The sequence below is a fragment of the Mollisia scopiformis genome, assembly GCF_001500285.1.
Source record: "Mollisia scopiformis unplaced genomic scaffold LY89scaffold_17, whole genome shotgun sequence".
NCBI lineage: Eukaryota > Fungi > Ascomycota > Leotiomycetes > Helotiales > Mollisiaceae > Mollisia > Mollisia scopiformis.
In genome coordinates this window covers 769,554-787,168 of record NW_017263597.1, presented here as the reverse complement: position 1 = coordinate 787,168, position 17,615 = coordinate 769,554, and the positions used below count along the sequence as shown (strand labels likewise).

At 47.7% G+C, this 17,615-nt stretch overlaps 7 protein-coding genes across 7 annotated transcripts; 4 read left to right on the top strand and 3 right to left on the bottom strand.

The window, feature by feature from the left end:
* Positions 1-264: 264 nt before the first annotated feature.
* Positions 265-3,935, bottom strand: LY89DRAFT_590089 (DUF221-domain-containing protein; the record flags this gene model as incomplete). The annotated part of the gene is made up of 2 exons (XM_018209574.1): positions 265-3,841; positions 3,892-3,935. 2 exons carry the CDS (start codon positions 3,933-3,935, stop codon positions 265-267), a joined length of 3,621 nt encoding a protein of 1,206 aa, XP_018068768.1.
* Positions 3,936-5,598: 1,663 nt separating this feature from the next.
* Positions 5,599-6,372, top strand: LY89DRAFT_736451 (uncharacterized protein; the record flags this gene model as incomplete). The annotated part of the gene is made up of 1 exon (XM_018220120.1): positions 5,599-6,372. One exon carries the CDS (start codon positions 5,599-5,601, stop codon positions 6,370-6,372), a length of 774 nt encoding a protein of 257 aa, XP_018068767.1.
* A 336-nt stretch (positions 6,373-6,708) lies between these two features.
* Positions 6,709-7,604, top strand: LY89DRAFT_784360 (uncharacterized protein; the record flags this gene model as incomplete). The annotated part of the gene is made up of 3 exons (XM_018222780.1): positions 6,709-6,935; positions 7,088-7,384; positions 7,432-7,604. Exons 1-3 carry the CDS (start codon positions 6,887-6,889, stop codon positions 7,602-7,604), a joined length of 519 nt encoding a protein of 172 aa, XP_018068766.1. The 5' UTR covers positions 6,709-6,886.
* A 376-nt stretch (positions 7,605-7,980) lies between these two features.
* On the bottom strand, positions 7,981-9,912 carry LY89DRAFT_138290 (guanine deaminase). The gene is made up of 2 exons (XM_018205295.1): positions 9,280-9,912; positions 7,981-9,231 (listed from the first exon to the last, which is right to left on the bottom strand). Exons 1-2 carry the CDS (start codon positions 9,527-9,529, stop codon positions 8,087-8,089), a joined length of 1,395 nt encoding a protein of 464 aa, XP_018068765.1. The 5' UTR covers positions 9,530-9,912; the 3' UTR covers positions 7,981-8,086.
* An 83-nt stretch (positions 9,913-9,995) lies between these two features.
* Positions 9,996-15,004, bottom strand: LY89DRAFT_686882 (patatin-domain-containing protein). The gene is made up of 3 exons (XM_018215384.1): positions 14,599-15,004; positions 11,597-14,550; positions 9,996-11,412 (listed from the first exon to the last, which is right to left on the bottom strand). The coding sequence occupies exons 1-3, from the start codon at positions 14,931-14,933 to the stop codon at positions 10,049-10,051; spliced, it is 4,653 nt and encodes a 1,550-aa protein (XP_018068764.1). The 5' UTR covers positions 14,934-15,004; the 3' UTR covers positions 9,996-10,048.
* Positions 15,005-15,124: 120 nt separating this feature from the next.
* On the top strand, positions 15,125-16,637 carry LY89DRAFT_650210 (uncharacterized protein). Its single transcript, XM_018212099.1, has 4 exons — positions 15,125-15,388; positions 15,446-15,608; positions 15,665-15,872; positions 15,922-16,637. Exons 1-4 carry the CDS (start codon positions 15,311-15,313, stop codon positions 16,403-16,405), a joined length of 933 nt encoding a protein of 310 aa, XP_018068763.1. The 5' UTR covers positions 15,125-15,310; the 3' UTR covers positions 16,406-16,637.
* Positions 16,638-16,662: 25 nt separating this feature from the next.
* LY89DRAFT_650205 (LexA/Signal peptidase) lies at positions 16,663-17,612 on the top strand. Its single transcript, XM_018212098.1, has 2 exons — positions 16,663-16,959; positions 17,011-17,612. The coding sequence occupies exons 1-2, from the start codon at positions 16,691-16,693 to the stop codon at positions 17,327-17,329; spliced, it is 588 nt and encodes a 195-aa protein (XP_018068762.1). The 5' UTR covers positions 16,663-16,690; the 3' UTR covers positions 17,330-17,612.
* The last annotated feature ends 3 nt before the right edge of the window (positions 17,613-17,615 follow it).

Genomic DNA, 17,615 nt, shown 5'->3' with positions numbered 1-17,615 from the left:
GACATTTGCAGTGTTCGGCTTCACAATGCAATTTAACGCTGAACACGTAATAAATCACAGTCACGTTGGAATAAAAGGACATTCGAAGTTCTTTATTTCTTGGTTGTGTATGGTATCTATCAAACCCCGGTGTACTTGCCGTAGCACAGCACATGCTAGAAACAGACCCAACGCCCAGATGCCGCTAAATCAAACAATACATGTACAATGCTCCTCGGAGCCGAGCAATCCTCTTCCTTCTCTCTATGCAAGCAATGTTCCCCCTTACAGCTGGATGAGATCGATTTCCGAGAAATCTGGCGGATTTCTCCCATACACCACTTTCGCTTTACTATCCAAGGCTGCACCAACGTTGCTTATCCATATATTGTTCCCAGCATATTCTCTTGTCCGCTTAATCTCGTCATCACTGACTCCAATATCATCTCGGGGGATCCAAACTGTAGGTCGTCTAGCTCTTAGGGCATAATGCTGGAATGCATGTCTCACGAGGACGTCTCTCTCATCAGGTGTCAGATCTTCGATATCATCGTTATATCCACCATAAAGAGCGTCCGCAATCTTCTTTTGGTTGTCGAGATCACGGTGTCGGCGTTTTTGACGAATAACAGGATCCTCAGCTTCATGGCCTCGACCGAATGTTTGTTGGCGAAAGGCGCGCCCTGATTTGGCTGCCCAAGTCCCAGCTTCTTTGACAACATTTGCAGGATTGAATTTTGCGAACTTGTTCTGATGTGAATTCATCTTGCCAAGTTCGATCGCTCCATCGTGCTGAATAGGCCCAACAGTTTCTTCTTCATCGGCATCAATTCCAAGTCGTCTAGCTTGAGCTCTCTCGAAAGCTTCGTCTCGGAGCACAGCCTCATCTTCGAACGTGATAGGCAAGTGCAAGAGAAGGGGCCCAAACGACCAGTTGAGCAGAACCTGATATAAGGCGGTGAGGACAATAGACACTATCATAATAATGCCTTGTGGAGCGCAAGAAGCGTCGCCATTCTCGTCCCGAACAAGGAAGAAGAGTCCAACCAAGCACAGCTCCATAATGTACAGGCCTACGAACGTTTGATTGAGGGCGCGAGGGTAGAGCAAACCACCAGTGTCCAGTTTGAATCTGGAAACGTACAGCATGTTGTATCGGTTCGCAATCCAGAAGAGGGTGAATGTGATAATGGCGAATAGGATAATCAAAGGAGAAACAACGCAGTAGATAAGCGCAATGCAAGCAAAGTTGGTGTAGACCGGAAAGGTGGTTCCCCAGGTGACACTTGGTAGCGTTGTGTTTCGAGTCCACTTCTGACGAGCAGTACTGTCCATAATTTTTGGTAGAATGTACCACATTGCCAGAGTAAAAATCTGCAAAAGGGTACCCGCACTCGTAGACAACGATTGAAGAATCATGTAGGAGAAGAAATAATTCGAAGCCTTAGGAAGTTGGGTAGCCAGAGTCTCGGGAACTGCATTGAAATCCGTAGAGGAACCCAACGTTGCCAAGGCACCCCCAGAGATTGAGACAACCAGGAAGACTTGGACGAACAGGAAGGCAAAGTAGTAGTTTTGGACGGATCGTTGCTTTTCTGTCCCAGTCTGTGATCCCTGAACCAATGCAAGGAAATTTAAAATTGTAGGGACCAGTATAAGTAAGAGAGAAAGAACCAGTGGCGGCAAAACACCTGCGAGTCCCTGAAGTACTCTTTTCGGTAAGTGGTTGAGCCAGTGCAGCCAGGAATATTTCGAAGCCAAGGCTGTTATTTGAGACAATGAAGCTGTCCATCCGACGGGAATCAACCACAACACGACCATACCAGTAACAATACCGAATACTAGTGCAGTGCGGAACCAGGACTCCCACCATTTGATAGACATATTATCCCAAATAACATCATTTGGTGATATTTCTACGGTTCTCGGGGCCATATGCTTAGGCACATGATGGGTAACAGCTTGGCAAGCCATATGTGCAGCAACTTGGTGGTTGAACTGTATGAAGGCAGAGTTCATCAAGGGGAAACGCTCTGGCTCTTTCTGGTCCATCTCGATCTCCAGATTCAGGCGGGCTAATTCTTCTCGGCACCAATAGATCGTGTCGACTTTTTTGTTGATAATTGGGAGGCCGGGCAACCACCCAGGAGTCCATCCAAAATTCGGAAGTCGATGTGTCGGTCGGTCTTTGGTCTTAAGGTATCGCTCCCAGACAGCACCATGAGCATCTTCTTTATACTCGGGATTGTAAGATAGCGGATACTCCAGAGGCTCTATCTCGTCATCTCCAAGGAAAGGGATCACGGATTTGACTTTTCCGAAGAAGCCCTTCTTCTCTGCATCTCCATGTCTCTTGGACATTGTCGACCCAGCTCCATCGAATTGAGTGAGTGGAAACTCGTCGCCATCTTCGTATCCAGTTGGCATTGGGGAGGCAAATCCTCCAGCGGGACCTTGCCAGAACTTCCACCACCCAACGTTTCCAGCATTGTCATTCGTGCCGGCATAATTGTTGGTAGCTCTTCTGACAGTGTTTCCAGGTAATCTCATATCTTGACCGTGCAATTTCGGTCCTTTCGTCGAGGTTGGTGAGATGTCTTCGACCATGTGGTCTTTCTTCTCGGCTTCCGCGTCGATCCCTGCCCCGTAAGGCCCACCCACATTCCCAACATTGGGCTCTCCACGATAACGACCATACTGATCGTAACCATCGTCCTCAACATCCGAGTGCGAGTCAAATGTCACAAACCCATTTGTGGTCTCGATCTGATTGTTCAGGTCTTTGCCAACATTGCGGGCGCCTCCAATGACCGTACCTCCTGCTTTGCCAACAGCGCCAATTCCCTTTCCAAGACCTTGTCCTACAGTCTCGAAACCTTGCCCAACAGCAGCTAGACCACCGCCGATGACTGGTATTTTGAAGCCGCCTTTTCGTTCATGGCTAGTGGTATTATCGTGGTCTTGCTCCCTGGATCGCTCTTCCTCCTCATTAATGGCATCATCCACCGTGTGTGGCACCTGATGAGGATCACCAGTACTCGTCCCTCCTTCTTGTGCTAGCCTTTGAGCTTGCAGGTCGTCGTTTTTCTCCTGCTGCGTCTTTTCCGCTTTGGTCTTGCGCTTCTGCTTTCGCTGTTTTGCAAGCAATTTCTCATCTTTCTCTACTTGCTTCTTTTGGGCCTTCTTGGCGAGTCTGATAAGCTCCGTCTCGGCAGACTCAAGCTGGTGGAAGACTTGGTCTCTTTGGTGAATCTTGTCAAGAAGAGCGTCGAATTTTCGATTGATCCAGATATTTCGAATTCCACCGGGAAACACATCGTAGAGGCCGGCAAGGGCTTCCACAGTCAACCATTTTCGAGGAATGGCGCTCACTAGGACAGTTGTTGCCGAGGCTCTCAGACGATGCTCAGCAGATGTCAAATAATCCTGTCGGACCTTGATATACACCTTGAACTCTGCAAAAAACACCTCACAGACCCATATAACAACTAGGAGTGCGAGCACGAGATGGACCCAATATCGGTGAGTGTCTTCTGGTCTGACATTACCCCAAGCAAGCGTGTCCAAACCAGTCACATTGGCATGTGCAGAGTCTGTAGCGTTATTAAACTCTAAAGCATATGAAGGCCCTCTACCACCAATTGAATTCAACGGCAAGAGGACCGGAAGTATAACAACGGCCATAGGTATGAATATGATGAGCAGGGTCTGCAGGTACCGCAGGAAGAAGTAGGCATCGAGACCGCATTTGTTAATGACTTCTCGGTCTCTGAATCGAAAGATGGCAAAAAGCCATCCCCAAGGATTTCGTGGTGGTGGATCTGTTCGTTCGCGTTCTGGGACAAGATAAGTCTTGGGTTTGCTAGAATAAATTAGCAGATTGTTCTGTAATTGAGCTGAATGGCAACCTACTATATCCGTGCAAGCTTGTCTTTCAGTAGCACGAAAGCAATCATTTGTACGCCGAAAATGATTAACGACAACCCCAGGGCAGTAATGAAAGCTACGAGGCTGATTCCCTGAGAACCTTGAGCGCTTCCAAGAGAAGACGAGCTGGTCGATGAGCTCGCAGAGCTCGTGCTCGACGCTGTCGCCGTAGCCGTTGTCGACATCTTGAAGCACTATTATTTAGATTATCGAGACATGAAAGAGTCGTTATTGCAGAGGGGAAGCAAGACGAGGGGCTCGTTGTTGAATTACGGAGGTGGTCGAATATTCTTGTCGTGTTTCAGGAGATGTGGATTTCTTTGCTTCGATCTGGCCGAGGTCTAGAAATTCAAGAGGCCTAATATGAGTACTCGATTAATTTGTAGCGTGAATGTTCAGAGGGAAGTGTGAATGTTTTAGTTCATAACAAGTTTCAATAAGTGTCGGTCCAAGCCGCTGGGATATTATTGTCCAGCACCGTTGTTCTTGGGTTTGAATCGATGATGGTGGTGGATGAGCCAGTGATTGGGTTTTGCAAGGGTGACAACCTTGTTTCACGCCAAATGACATCAGGCGCGGCTCACCACCAGCCCTTGACAAAGAGACTCGAGACAGGGTTCACGCAAGCCTCAGGGGTCTCTCAATCTGCTGCCACGCGCTTAAGAGGCGACCGTTGAGACACAATCATTCGTTCTCGTCATCTGAACTTCAAACCACAATCAATCTTCGTCTGATTCTATTGATAGCTGAGACAATACCGCGCTTGATCGAGCGTCTACAACTGTCGTTCGTCCAGAGGTCCGAACAATTGTTAAGTCGCGTTTCTTTTTACATTATTCGTGGATTTCGAGGAGTGGAATAGCACCCATCTAAGCCTTTTCGCAATGAAAATACGAGATCGAATCTTATTTGTTGAGATGTTCAGTCATACTTTCGTTGCTTAGCATCATTATCTAGTCTTTTGCGGTTGATTCATAAGGTTGCAGACGGCCAGCTCATAATTCCTGAAGATTGGAGAACAATTGGATATCTGTATGAGAAGTCAAAACTTCATGTACAGTGTACATCTCAGCCGAATTGTTACCTCTATATCACCTACCACTTAATCAGATATTAAAGACGCACTTATGATAGTTTTATTCTCCTTGAGATCGAGCGCGCTGACAGCTGTATGAGAAAGTGAGAATTATACTTCATTTGTGGCTCTGCGGAAGTACGCCGTGGAGTCCTTCTTGGAGGTTATTAATAATCCGATTAGGACCAATAGACCAATCCTATTTTCCGCAAGCGGCTTTCAGTACCTGCGTAATTGTTACACCAAAGATCTTATGACCGAGTCAGTATTGGGAACCTCGCATCTCTTTAAAATACCTCAGTGGATATTCTTTTTGATGGATAACAATGGTCTGGATGTTTGTAGTCTGCATACAGGCTACGTGTTAGGAAAGACCTAAACGGATGTCGTAAGGTGCTAGTGTTTGCTTTGGAATAGTGCCATCATCCAACACTAACTAATTATTTCATCACACATAAAATCTTCCATACCGAGTCTTTCTTCTTTCTTCGTATCACTCACATTATCTCGAAGACTTTACATCAATAGAAGTCATCGTCTTCTATTAATATTATCACACTATCGCTTGTTTTCAATATCGGCAATGCTCAAATAGCAATAATCTCACTACCCTCACAATGTCTCGTCTAGAGAAACTTCCTGCCGAACTTCGACACCAAATCTTTTCTTACTGCGTCGTCTCTCCCACTGGCTACCTCGAACCCATCGATTTGAGAGGACTTCGCTGCCCCAAAGATACTTCCCTTTCCGGAACATACTCCTTCTACCTCGCATGCAACACGCCGTTGGACCGAGACTCAATGTACAAGTGGAGCATCACAGGACTGGACAACCCACGACTTCGAAACAAGATCTCAACCTCTCTTCTACGAACCAACAAGCAAATCCACGCCGAGGCGTCATCAATATTCTGGAACTCAAATACCATATTCTTCTTCGACATTGAAGAGATGGTTGAATTCGAGACGAAAGCAGGTTCTGTCCCTTTCAGAAACATTGTCACGATGTGCGTGGGATTGAACGAACGGGCGGAATCTCTCGAATGGCAACAGATTGAGGGTATACTCCAGCAACTATCCAAGTCTAGATCAACGTCTGACGCTACGTCCAAATCTTCGTTGAAGAAGCTTGAGTTGGCTATTTCGAAGAGAATGATAAATTTCATATCCAAGTGGTCATTAAGCGAGAATATAAACCACGCAAATAAGGGAATGATTAAAGATGCCATAATCGCCTGGTATTTGCTTAAAACCTTGGAACGGGGAAAGGAGCTAGGCTCAGGAATTGAGAGATGTGTCGTGCTGGGGAAAGAACAAGTTTGCGAACCACTAGAGGCAGTGGATCTTGACAAGATGGTGGAGCTATGGCGACAGGCCTGGGGAAAGAACTAGATCAAGGTAAAATCCTACTTGAACCAATCTCAGGACATGACAAGATTGCGTACCAGACGGACAAAGATATCTACAGACTAGCTTCGACTAGACATTCAGATTTGAGATTTTTAGCCTGACTTGGGCTTCATAGAGGGGACAATCTGTATTCTATGGGAGGTCATTTACCAGAAATGTTGGTTTGGCATTGAACAGCATGAAGGCTATATAGCACACTGTCACCACATCTCGTGCATTAGTGGCGTGCACTTTAAGTGTTCGATTGTAAAAGTGGAACTTGTTAGAGCGCCTCGTTGAAAAGCGCTGTTAGAATGTATTGTTAGTCATAGATTCAATTGCTTCTCTAAATACCAACATAATTCATTTCTACAACAAGGTGCTGACTGACTTTTGCGAGAATGCTCCCCCCCTTATCCTAACCCCTGTCTCCTTAGCGGCCCGACGCGAAACCCCAGATTCGAAAATATAAATCCACGTCTCCATTGTCCAGCACATCTCTCCCCATCAACGACAAATGCCAACAACCTTCCTCTCCCTCCCACGAGAACTTCGTGATCAAATCTGTACGTTGGAACCTGCCTACTTCTCCTTCATCTCAAGAAATCTCCTCTACGCGAGAGCTACTCGAGAGCTACTCGTGGAAGAAAATACAGCTCTGCGCACAAGCTCCTCGAAGCCCAGACATCTGCAAAACTGTCCACTAATTTGTCAACAGACGAATACATCCTCATCTCCCCCTCCCTGCACATCGAGCCGGCCCTCCTCCGTCACCCAACCCATCAAAAACGCATCCCGCACTACTCCCCCTCCCGCCTCGAACCCCAACCGCGCTTCGCCCTCTGCACCAACCCCCTCGACACGCTCCCCCTCGACCCCGTAACCCAACAACCCGTCTCCGCATACCGGCACCACACCTCCCTCTCCATCCGCCGAGTATGCCGACAGATAACCCTCGAGACGGCCCAGATCTTCTGGTGCCGGAACACCTTCTACTTCTCCACCTTCTACCTCAGTAAAAACACCTCCGGGCTGCTAAAGACGCTCAAATTGATGGGCCAGGTGCCGTCGCGGTTGATACAACGGATCACGATCCGGATGTCGGGGTTATCGTCGCTGTATACGACGCTGGGGAAGTGTTTGTTGTCGTTAAGTTCGAGGGCTCGACATGGGTCGTTTCGGAAACTGACGTTGGTGTGGGGAGAGGAGGAGTGGAGGGAACTAGTGAGGGTTAATGCTTATGGGATGATATTGGGGGATGCGCGGTTTTATGATGATCTTTTGGATAATTTGGGGACGGGGGGGGAGGGGTGTAGGTATGAGAGGGTTATTGAGGCTCCTGGGGGTTGGGATTGTAGGGGTGGTGGGTATGAGGTGAGGGTTGAGGAGGCGACTGCTAGGGCGCTGCATTTGGCCTTTGGGGGGAAGTTGTTTGTCGGAGATTTGTTGGCTTGGGAGGGGTATCAGAGGGTTGGGCTACTGGATAGGAGAGTGAAAGAGGTGTGAGTACACTTCGAGCCTAGAAGCGTGGGTACTGTGGATATATTGTGACGATATGGTATATACAGATGTATAAATTGCTGAGAACGGGGTATGGGAAGCAGGATTCAATTTCTCATCATACAAGGTCTATTTACCTGATCTACGATCCCTAATCATACGCCATCTACCAAAAAATGAGGCCGTTAGTAAATACTAGAAGCAAAGTCCAAACCAATCACTTCCGCTCATGTACCAAACGCCCCTTAACCCACACAGCCAGCGTATTCCGATCATCCCCATTGAACACCCACTTTGCAATCCTCTCCTCCCAATTCTCCCACCCAAAGATATCAACCGGACTCTCCTCCTCGATACCATCCTGATCCACATCAACCGGTACATTCCCCAACCCAATCAACTGAGCATCCCACTCCATGCCCAAGCCAAAGCTACCAATCTTATCCTCCAGTCCCACGACCTTCGCTCCTCCTTTCGTACCAAGATACAACACCTCCTCAATACTCAATTTCGAATCATCATCCCCCTCCATCGCTACATGTCGACTCACCAAACTAGCTTGTCTGACCGCTTCCAAGATACTAGGACTATACCCACCACTAACATCTGTACCGAGTCCAATATCCAGCCCTTTATTAAGCATCATTCTCACTTTCGCCGTCCCAGACGTGATAGCCGAGTTACTGCACGGACAATGACTGATTTTGCCTTCCCTCGCTTTAATCAAATCGACCTCAGCCTCCGTAAGATGCACCGCATGCGCCAGGATCGTCTTTGGAGTAAGGAGCCCATGGCCATCGTAGACATGAGTATACGACTCAAACCCAGGGAACATCTCTTTAACAAGCTTGACCTCGTTCTTGTTCTCCGAGATATGGGTCTGGACCGGGAACCCCGTCTCCTTTTGCAGAGCCCCCAGTCCATGCATGAGTTCCCTCGTACAAGCTGGTGCGAAACGCGGCGTGATGATGGGCGTAATGAGAGCGTTGGTAGGATCGATCTTGGCGATATGGTCCATGGTCGCTTTCGTATCAGCAATAGACGTCGCAGCAGATTCATCGCGGTAGTAATCTGGAGCCAACGAATCCATGCAGCAACGACCGATGAACGCTCTTTGACCAAGAGTTAGACATAGGTCACTTAGCAGATTGGTGGATGGCACGGAAATAGTAGCGTAGTAAGAAGCGGTTGTCGTCCCATGAGAAAGCGTCCGTTGGATACAGCGAGTATAGACTCTCTTCGCTTTCGAAATGGACGACAAGCTACTTTCCATGGGGAAAGTATACGTGTTGAGCCAATCTAGCAGCGTCGTCTTCCCAAAGATGCCGACATTGGGATACTGAGGGGCGTGGATATGTGTGTCTGGACATTATCAGCAAGGATCTGGCAAGCAGGGTGATTTGTACGGACCAATGAAGCCGGGGAAGAAGAATTGACCAGGTGCAGCAACTCTCACGGAAACGTCTCCGATGGTCCAGCCAAGCTTCGGGGCAATCACTTGGAGAGCTTGCTGCTTGTCACAATGCTCTTCGATGGCAACGATAACTCCCTTCTCGTCCACAAACACAGCAAGATCATGTAGGACTTCAAGTACCTCCAAGCTCTTGCTGTGAACAAAGCTTCCCACGAAGACGCTCTTTTGCTTGTGAGCTGACGACATTGTGACAGCGAAACTTGTGACTTTCCGCCTCTTCTCAAGTTTCAGAAATATTTTATCGGGATATCATGAAGACTTTATCTGTTCTTATCATCAGGACCGGTTTGACAAACTGTAGTCAACCGCGATATTTGCTGCTTGTTTTTTCCTGTCCCACCAATGCCTGCGCAGTTGTCTGCCCCTCACTAGTCCACTTTGGGATGTTCCAGCCGGACGCCGGCGGCGGAGGTCTCCGATGCGATCTAGAAATGACGGATTTGAGAATCGACATGATTCAGGGACAAGAAGGGTAAAGTTTCGTGATTTTATGGCTGCGGGTATTGGCGATCACATATACCAGTTAGATTCTAGGATGGGAGATACCTATGTAGAAACGGCGGAGTCAAGCGGTACCATACGAACCGAAGCGAAAGTCTTCATATCTATGCATTTGCAAGATATGTAATTCTTCTCCCTGTTTAAAATCACAAAGTGGGTATTCCCAAGCGCCTTTGTATGCATGCGAGTCCGAACAGTACGAATCTAAATACTAGCCCGCCGAGGAGCCATTGTCCTTCTTAAGGCTTTTTTCTCTTCTGTCTCATCCACCAAAGGTAAGACGCCTTCATCTCTCATCTTTGATAAGTATTCTTGTCCGTACTTATAACCTAAAGCATAGATTTCGTCGAACTTGCCAAAGTCTAAAGTACCGTAATTATCAATAGGAGGTCTCATGTAGAGGCACCCAGGTGTCATTTTGGCTCTCTCCAGAGCATCGACACTCGACACGTATGCCAACCTTGCCTGGATTTCGGCAAGTGTGGGTGGATTGGGGAGCGATGAAAAGGGGTTCCACCGATTTGCGAAAGCCCAGAATCCTGATAGCGAGTCTCCGAATGTTTGGGGAGTATCATCGTCAAGGCTACCAACGTCTATGGCGAAGATAACGTCAGCTCCCAGAGACTTCATGTGTGACACCGTGAGATTGTCGATATATCCGCCATCTAAGAGCATGTCTCCTTCGTCACACAGAGGTGGGAGAAGGCCAGCCAACGACATCGATGCTCTTACATATCGCCATGCATAACCACTTGTGTGAATCTCGGATCGACTCTTGCTGATGTTGGTGGTGTTGCAATAGAATTCAAGCCAAAAGTCTTCGATTTGAGTATTCCCGAAGGTTTTGAAGATTCCGCGATTGAACTCATGGCCCGTGGTGTACGATGCAGATGGATATGTCAAGTCAAGCGCGAAGCGCCACATACTTGCCATTCGACCAGCGAATTTCTTCGCCCGCCCATACATGGGAACAACGTCAGCATCGCGTGCATAGAGTGCTCCAATGAAAGATCCGATTGAAGTGCCACCAATGATGTCGATGGGGATCCCGGCCTCTTCTAATGCTCGGATGATGCCCACTTGCGCCATACCACGAGCACCTCCTCCGCCTAACACCAAGCCAATTGACTTTCCACACAGCCGTCTTGCAATTCTGTGGAAGTCTCCTTTGAACGGTGTCTCGGAAGAGTATAATGGTGTTTGGCGCACCCGTCGAGAGGTGTACTTCTGGATTTCTGCCTGTAGAACTTGAACACGCTGTTTCAATGCCGAACCGAATTTCCTTGTCTGCGGATGAACAGGAACTGAACTCGTGCGAAATGCCATTTGTACGTGGTGGTGACCACCGTTGATCCAGACTCTGTTCCGCAGCCAAGCTCGAGTCAAGCCAGGAGGAGAGAAACGATCTGCGTGTAGCAGAACCAACTCTTTCCTTGCAGTAGTCTTCATCCCCAGCAAGAAACGTTCATATTCGCCAATAGCAGGCGAACCTTCTGCTAGACCTACAAGTAAAATGCAATCGGCTTGGCTGATACAGGTTTGGGTCCAAGGAGAATTGACGTTTGTATCTAACACATCCATTATTAGCAGATGATATATAGAAGGGAATACAGAGGTAGCTCAGAGGATATGGCGGTCAGGAAAAAATTAGAGTTGCAAAGTTTTAGTCTTCATCGAAGAGACTCAGGGTTAAAAAGAAATCGTCATTCGCCTAGGTGTTTAAAAAGAGTGATAGTGGAAGGGGTAGCTTACCAGCTATGTAAAGAACCAAGCCATACTTCTCCTCAAGATCAGCTAGATACTGCGACAATTTGAGTTTTCCCATTCGACTGAAAGCGTGTCTGCCTAGGTGATTCAAAATCGCTGCATGGTTCAGTGAGGTCACACCATTTGGTGCACCAATTTGGCTGAGTGCATTCATCAAGCGGCTACCAAATTCGACTACAGGAACACCGGCAGTGACCGGTAGGATTGCGACAGTCCGAAGATTGATGGTCGAAGACACTTTGTTGTTGGTGGCGGTGGTTGTCTTCTCCTTCCCTTGGACGAAGACAGGATCTTCAACTAACGCACGCATACGCGAGGCGATGATTTTGGAGATCTTGATAGTGATTCCTGGGTGCTCCTGTGCGAGACTGTTGAACAAGGTCTTAGGGAATTTTGCGAGCTCTGTATCTCTGATTGCATGCAGTGTTGCAGGCCGAACTGATTCGGTCATTACTTCCAATTCACCAACACTTTCTCCCTGGCCATATTCGCCCACGACTTTCATGCCTGCTTCTTCGTTGTTTTTGACTAAGCGAAGTCGTCCGTTGAGCACAATGTATATGGCGTCACTGTCGTCGCCTTGATGGTATATTACCTGGCCAGCATTAACCTGCACCCATTCTAGCGCGAAGTCAATATGTAAGATCAACCTGGGCAATAGACTGGTCAAACGTTTGGCCATGGTCAAGAGAACCACTGGATACTTCTCCACAATCCTCTCTAATGAAGATCGGGGGAGGAAGCCAACATATACATCAGTCTTAGCCACAACGTCGATGAATGAGCGATAAGAGGATATCGTTCCAATATAGCCTGCGATTCCTCCAGGTTTGATCAATGCTAGACTTTTCCGGCCAACTGGCTTTCGCTTTTTCGCCTCGGGTCCAGATGAACCTCTGGCTGAGCCTGAAGCTCTCGAAGACCCGGTACGAGTCCGAGACAATGGAGCCAGTGTTTCTTCCATGACTCCTGCCGAAGTTCGATGTGTGGTGCCAAGCACTGAAGAATCTGCTTGATCTTCATCTGGGACGCTGACATCCAGGAAACCATCAATCACATAATACAGGCCCGGGTTTCTCTCCCCTTGCTCCACGAGCACGGATCCCTTGGGAAAGTACACGATTTCTACGTCGTCTCGCAATTCATGGGCTAGACTTTGTGTACTTGGCACATTTCCAGTATTCGTCCCTCCAGAAGTCATTGATTCTGTGTCGCCATCCGCAGAGCCTTCATACGGATCAATTAAACCAAAGGCATTGCTAGTGAATATAGCTTTCTGCCGTCTTTGATCATATGAAACGAGTCGTGGGGATCCTTCAACGGAATCAGACATCCTCAAGGCGTTCTTGGTGTTTGTCAAACCGATAGCCTTGAAGATACATTCTAGGATGGATCGTCGGAATATGCTATCCTCATCGACGGAATCTTGACGATGCAGAGTCATTCTCGGATGGGCACTGTTGAACGGGTTGAATGACCTCTGCGCCAAGGGACTTTCGGTGTCATGATGCCAAACTTCTGGACCCTGCCCATTGTAGGAAGGAGGCATTGTATCGCCGAGCTTCGTACTGCTTCGACGTCCGCCACTTCTAGACATTTGGATATTTGTGAGCAGATCTCCTGGACTCGGGGTTGCACCTGTATCTCTGCTTGGCGAGGATGTCAATGTGTTGGTGCTCGCCGAAGCCGACCCTTTTCCGGACAGAGCATGAAGAGTAGCCTCTTTGCGAAGGCTGTTACTAGATCGCCGTCTTCGGCCCGACCCAGCATTGTGTAAGGCGATCCCTTTGCTGCCTTCTTCTGTCCCAATCCTTTCTCTTTCTCGAATGAACTTCTCTTTCAAGCGCTCTAGAGCATCACCGCGCAGGAAATTGGGAAGCTCATAGGTAGTGTACTTGTTCATGTGCTTTTCTGTACGTAAGACTTCACTTGTCAAGCCAAGGTACGAATGACCAGTGGCTAAGGTGACTCGTTGTAATCGAGTAAGTATTACTTGCACGATATGCGCAGTAGCTTTTGGGTACACTCTTGTGAGACGACGGAAAGCGCTGGCAGGAATAATTGCAATAGTTGTATCAACTGTGGCTCGAGCAACGATATCTGGATGAGCAGAGCTCGTGTTAACCCTTCGAGGCTTTGCCCTTGGTCTTACAGTATCTCTAGATGGATCCAAAGACAGAGGGGGGACTTTGGGTAACGTCCCACCAGCTGTAGAGCTGGCCAAAGTTGATGAACGTCGGTCTCGACCAGTCGGTCGTCCATCGTGAAGAGTTGCTCCGTAGATAGGGCTCGTGGGTAAGGATGGAGGCGTGTCATGGTTATGGCTTAATCCAGCACTTGATGGAAAGCGTTGGTGGCCGAAGCCGGCATTCAGACCCGCGTCCAACTCATCGTCTTCGGTATATCTGAGCTTCACATCTTCCGTGAATAAAGATAGAATCGAAAAGAGCGAGGACATGGGGGCTCCATTTTTGACCTCAGTAAGTAACTGATAGCCTTGTTGGGATGTCCGTCCATATTGCTCTTCGCCACTATCTGACGATTCGTCTGGGTGGAACTTGGATGGTTCTGAATCGGAACCTCTTCCCTCCCTCGACGACTTGACGAATATCTCCACCAGCCCGTCAACAACTAGGCAAAAACCCTTCTCTTCTTCTAGATTCAAGGTTTCTCCAGCTATGAGCTTTCTTGTTTGCATCGACCTAGTAAGCTCATGGAAGACAGGCCGCTCTAGATATCCAAAAACTTTAATCGCGCTGAGGAATTCGTCTAGATAATTCGAAAACCCTGACTTTGACCCCTCTTCTTGTGTATCGGGATATAGGTCTATTTCGGGCTCCTTTCTTTGAGGTTCGGGAGGAAGTCGAGAGTACATATTCAAGAACCTATACCTCACGAACCAACTCACCGTCGAGACAAATGCAACGACAATTAGCATTCTGTTAAAGATGTTAGAGTAGGCTACTGGTATATGACCAAGGACTTACACTGTAGTTGCATTCATGGTGACAGTCAAGCTGGTTGAGAAAAGAGTAAAGAGGAATGTTGGAAGAGTAATCGTCGTGAAAGTAATGAGCCAGTACAGAATGCCTGGGACAAGCTTGATCAGAAATAGAATCATCTTGGCAAATAACCCGAGCCAAGAGCGTTGGACATGTGCCTGCTCTATTGCTGTCGCATTGGCCAAAGCCACTGTAGACGGTACTGATGCATTCATGGTACCTGGCAGCTTCGTGAAGCTTTCCACAATGGACGAAACAGTCTCAGAGGCCGACATAACGGAATGCTGAATATGGCCAGCACTGGCAGGATGCGCCGCCATAATAAAGGTTCAGCCAAAAGATTGAGTTGATTCCATGTTTTGGGGAAAAGTGGTTCAAGACGCAAGCTACATGACCAGCGAGACAGCTTAAAGTCGAGTCCAAAACCTCGTCACACATGGGGAAGGAGGCGCTAAGCCTATTCCATCATCCCACCACAGCTAAAAATCCGACAAAAGTTATGACTCTTGGACGCGAACAAACCAACTGCGCAGACAACGCCGACTTTCGAAAAGGACCCATAACGACCCAAAATTCTACTTCGTTCTTCGACGGTCACGCAAAGTCAAACCGAAATCCATTCGCAGCAAAGACGCGTAGAGAAAATTCCCACACAACTCCCCAACTCCCCGCGCCCCGCAGCGCCCCAACCGCAACCATGTCGTTGACAAACTGCCGCTTCTATGAAGAGAAGTATCCGGACATAGATAGCTTCGTGATGGTAAATGTGAAGCAGGTGAGTTTTCACGAAAGTCTGGACATGCAAGATCATCAGATGCTAAGTTGCCTACAGATCGCCGAGATGGGAGCATATGTCAAGCTTCTTGAATATGACAACATCGATGGCATGATCCTCCTCTCCGAATTGTCAAGACGTCGTATCCGAAGTATCCAAAAGCTTATTCGAGTGGGACGCAATGAAGTAGTAGTTGTGCTCAGAGTTGACAAGGAGAAAGGTACGGCAGGGCATTCGCGCTGAAACTACAAAGATACTGATACGAGTTGATCTCAGGTTATATCGATCTGTCAAAGCGAAGAGTCTCACCAGAAGACATTATCAAGTGCGAGGAAAGATACAACAAGGGCAAGATGGTTCACTCGATCATGCGACACGTTGCCGAAAAGACTCAACATCCAATCGAAGATCTGTACGAGAGCATCGGATGGCCTTTGAACAAGAAATATGGACATGCGGTTGATGCGTTCAAGCTGTCTATAACGTAAGATTTCTGTCTTAGGCCTATTTCAAAATGTACTGACAATTTCCAGCAATCCAGATGTGTGGCAAGAGGTTAAATTTCCAAATGACGTTGTCGCCGACGAGCTGAAGTCCTATATCGGAAAGCGCCTCACGCCCCAACCTACAAAGGTCCGAGCAGATGTTGAGGTTACATGCTTTGGATATGAGGGTATCGACGCAGTCAAGACAGCTCTCCGAACCGCTGAGGCCAGAAACACACCAGACAACCAAGTCAAGGTCAAACTTGTCTCACCTCCCCTCTATGTTCTTACAAGCACTTGTCTAGAAAAGGCGGTTGGTATCTCAACGCTGGAGGCAGCAATTGTCGATATTCGAGCTAATATTGAGGGTGCTGGCGGTAATTGTTTGGTCAAGATGGAGCCAAAGGCTGTCACGGAGAACGATGATGCCGAGCTGCAGGCCTTGATGGAGAAGCGTGAGAGAGAAAATGCGGAAGTCAGCGGAGACGAGAGCATGAGTGAGAGCGACGAGAACGCAGTGGAGGTGATGTAGGCGGGTTTAGGGATATCAAAAGCACTGAGCGTGGCTTAACTTTGCATTGCGGGCGCATAGAGGGGCTTGCCAACATGCCGTAGATCTTGTTTGGTGATTGTATCAAAAGTACATCGAATCAGCATGCGATGAATCTGAATACAAATTTGCATTAACTGAATGTCATTTCGACTTTGGTGCCATGCAAGGCTGTGTTTTTGACAAGGCTGACAAATAAAATGGCTTTGCCGAGATAATATTTCAACTACTCTCATCACCTAGAAGTGACAAATTTATTTGCGGAAAATGGCTTCTCGATTTCTACCAAAACTACGCAGTTCACGACCTAGAGGGTTCTTCCGTGAATTCAATTACACTTTATTCACGATCGCCACATGGATCCCAGCCGTGATATTTTTCAACGGACATGTTGGGGAGGTAACATGGATCAACGGCTCTTCGATGTATCCATTTCTCAATAGCAGCTATGATGAAAGTCTGGAGAAAGATGTGTGTTGGACGAATAAATGGAGTCCAATCACTGGTTTAAGGAGAGGGATGATTGTTTCCTTCCGGTGAGTGTCGTCGAAACTTGCCTTGAATTGTACATTGACCACGAATTGCAGAAGCCCATCCAATCCCGAAACTGTCTCGATCAAGCGTATCATTGCTGTTGAGGGTGATCTGGTCTTCACTCGAGCACCATATCCTCTACCAACAGTCCGAATTCCCGTCAATCACGTCTGGGTCGAAGGAGACAACAAAGATACTAACAAGACCTTGGACAGCAACACTTACGGACCGATACCAGTGAGCCTTATTCAAGGGAAGGTAACCCATGTATTATGGCCTTGGAAAAGCTTTGGGCCTATCAGATGGCAAGAATTCAGGAGCAGGGCAAGAGTTATCAAGGGTAGGCCCGAGAACGCACCAGGTTGGGATTGAGAAGGATGTGAAATTCTTTCTTGCATATCAATACGGAGGAATATCCAAGCTTGTCGTTGAAGACATTCGAAGAGGAATATACTGGTGGTCTGAGATGAAAGGAGGAGTTGTGGTCTTACCATAGCTCCTAACGACGCCACGACAGTGCTAGAGCACCACATTAGGATACATACTATGAGACTTGATCATACCGCTAAGCACTCTGAAAAGGCTTCAATGAGTTAGCATACACGCACAAGATGGATCACCAAACGTTACCTCACGTGACGTATAGATATACCTGGGT

Bases quoted from the DNA above. Each gene is read 5' to 3' on its own strand.
- LY89DRAFT_138290 (XM_018205295.1), bottom strand. From the start codon at position 9,529: ATGTCGTCAGCTCACAAGCAAAAGAGCGTCTTCGTGGGAAGCTTTGTT. The intron at 9,232-9,279 runs GTCCGTACAAAT...GATAATGTCCAG, and splicing joins CTTCTTCCCCGGCTTCATTG to ACACACATATCCACGCCCCT.
- LY89DRAFT_686882 (XM_018215384.1), bottom strand. From the start codon at position 14,933: ATGGCGGCGCATCCTGCCAGTGCTGGCCATATTCAGCATTCCGTTATG. The intron at 14,551-14,598 runs GTAAGTCCTTGG...CATCTTTAACAG, and splicing joins ACCATGAATGCAACTACAGT to AATGCTAATTGTCGTTGCAT. The intron at 11,413-11,596 runs GTAAGCTACCCC...TGGATGTGTTAG, and splicing joins CTTGGTTCTTTACATAGCTG to ATACAAACGTCAATTCTCCT.
- LY89DRAFT_650210 (XM_018212099.1), top strand. From the start codon at position 15,311: ATGTCGTTGACAAACTGCCGCTTCTATGAAGAGAAGTATCCGGACATA. The intron at 15,609-15,664 runs GTACGGCAGGGC...AGTTGATCTCAG, and splicing joins CAGAGTTGACAAGGAGAAAG to GTTATATCGATCTGTCAAAG. The intron at 15,873-15,921 runs GTAAGATTTCTG...GACAATTTCCAG, and splicing joins GCGTTCAAGCTGTCTATAAC to CAATCCAGATGTGTGGCAAG.
- LY89DRAFT_650205 (XM_018212098.1), top strand. From the start codon at position 16,691: ATGGCTTCTCGATTTCTACCAAAACTACGCAGTTCACGACCTAGAGGG. The intron at 16,960-17,010 runs GTGAGTGTCGTC...CACGAATTGCAG, and splicing joins GGGATGATTGTTTCCTTCCG to AAGCCCATCCAATCCCGAAA.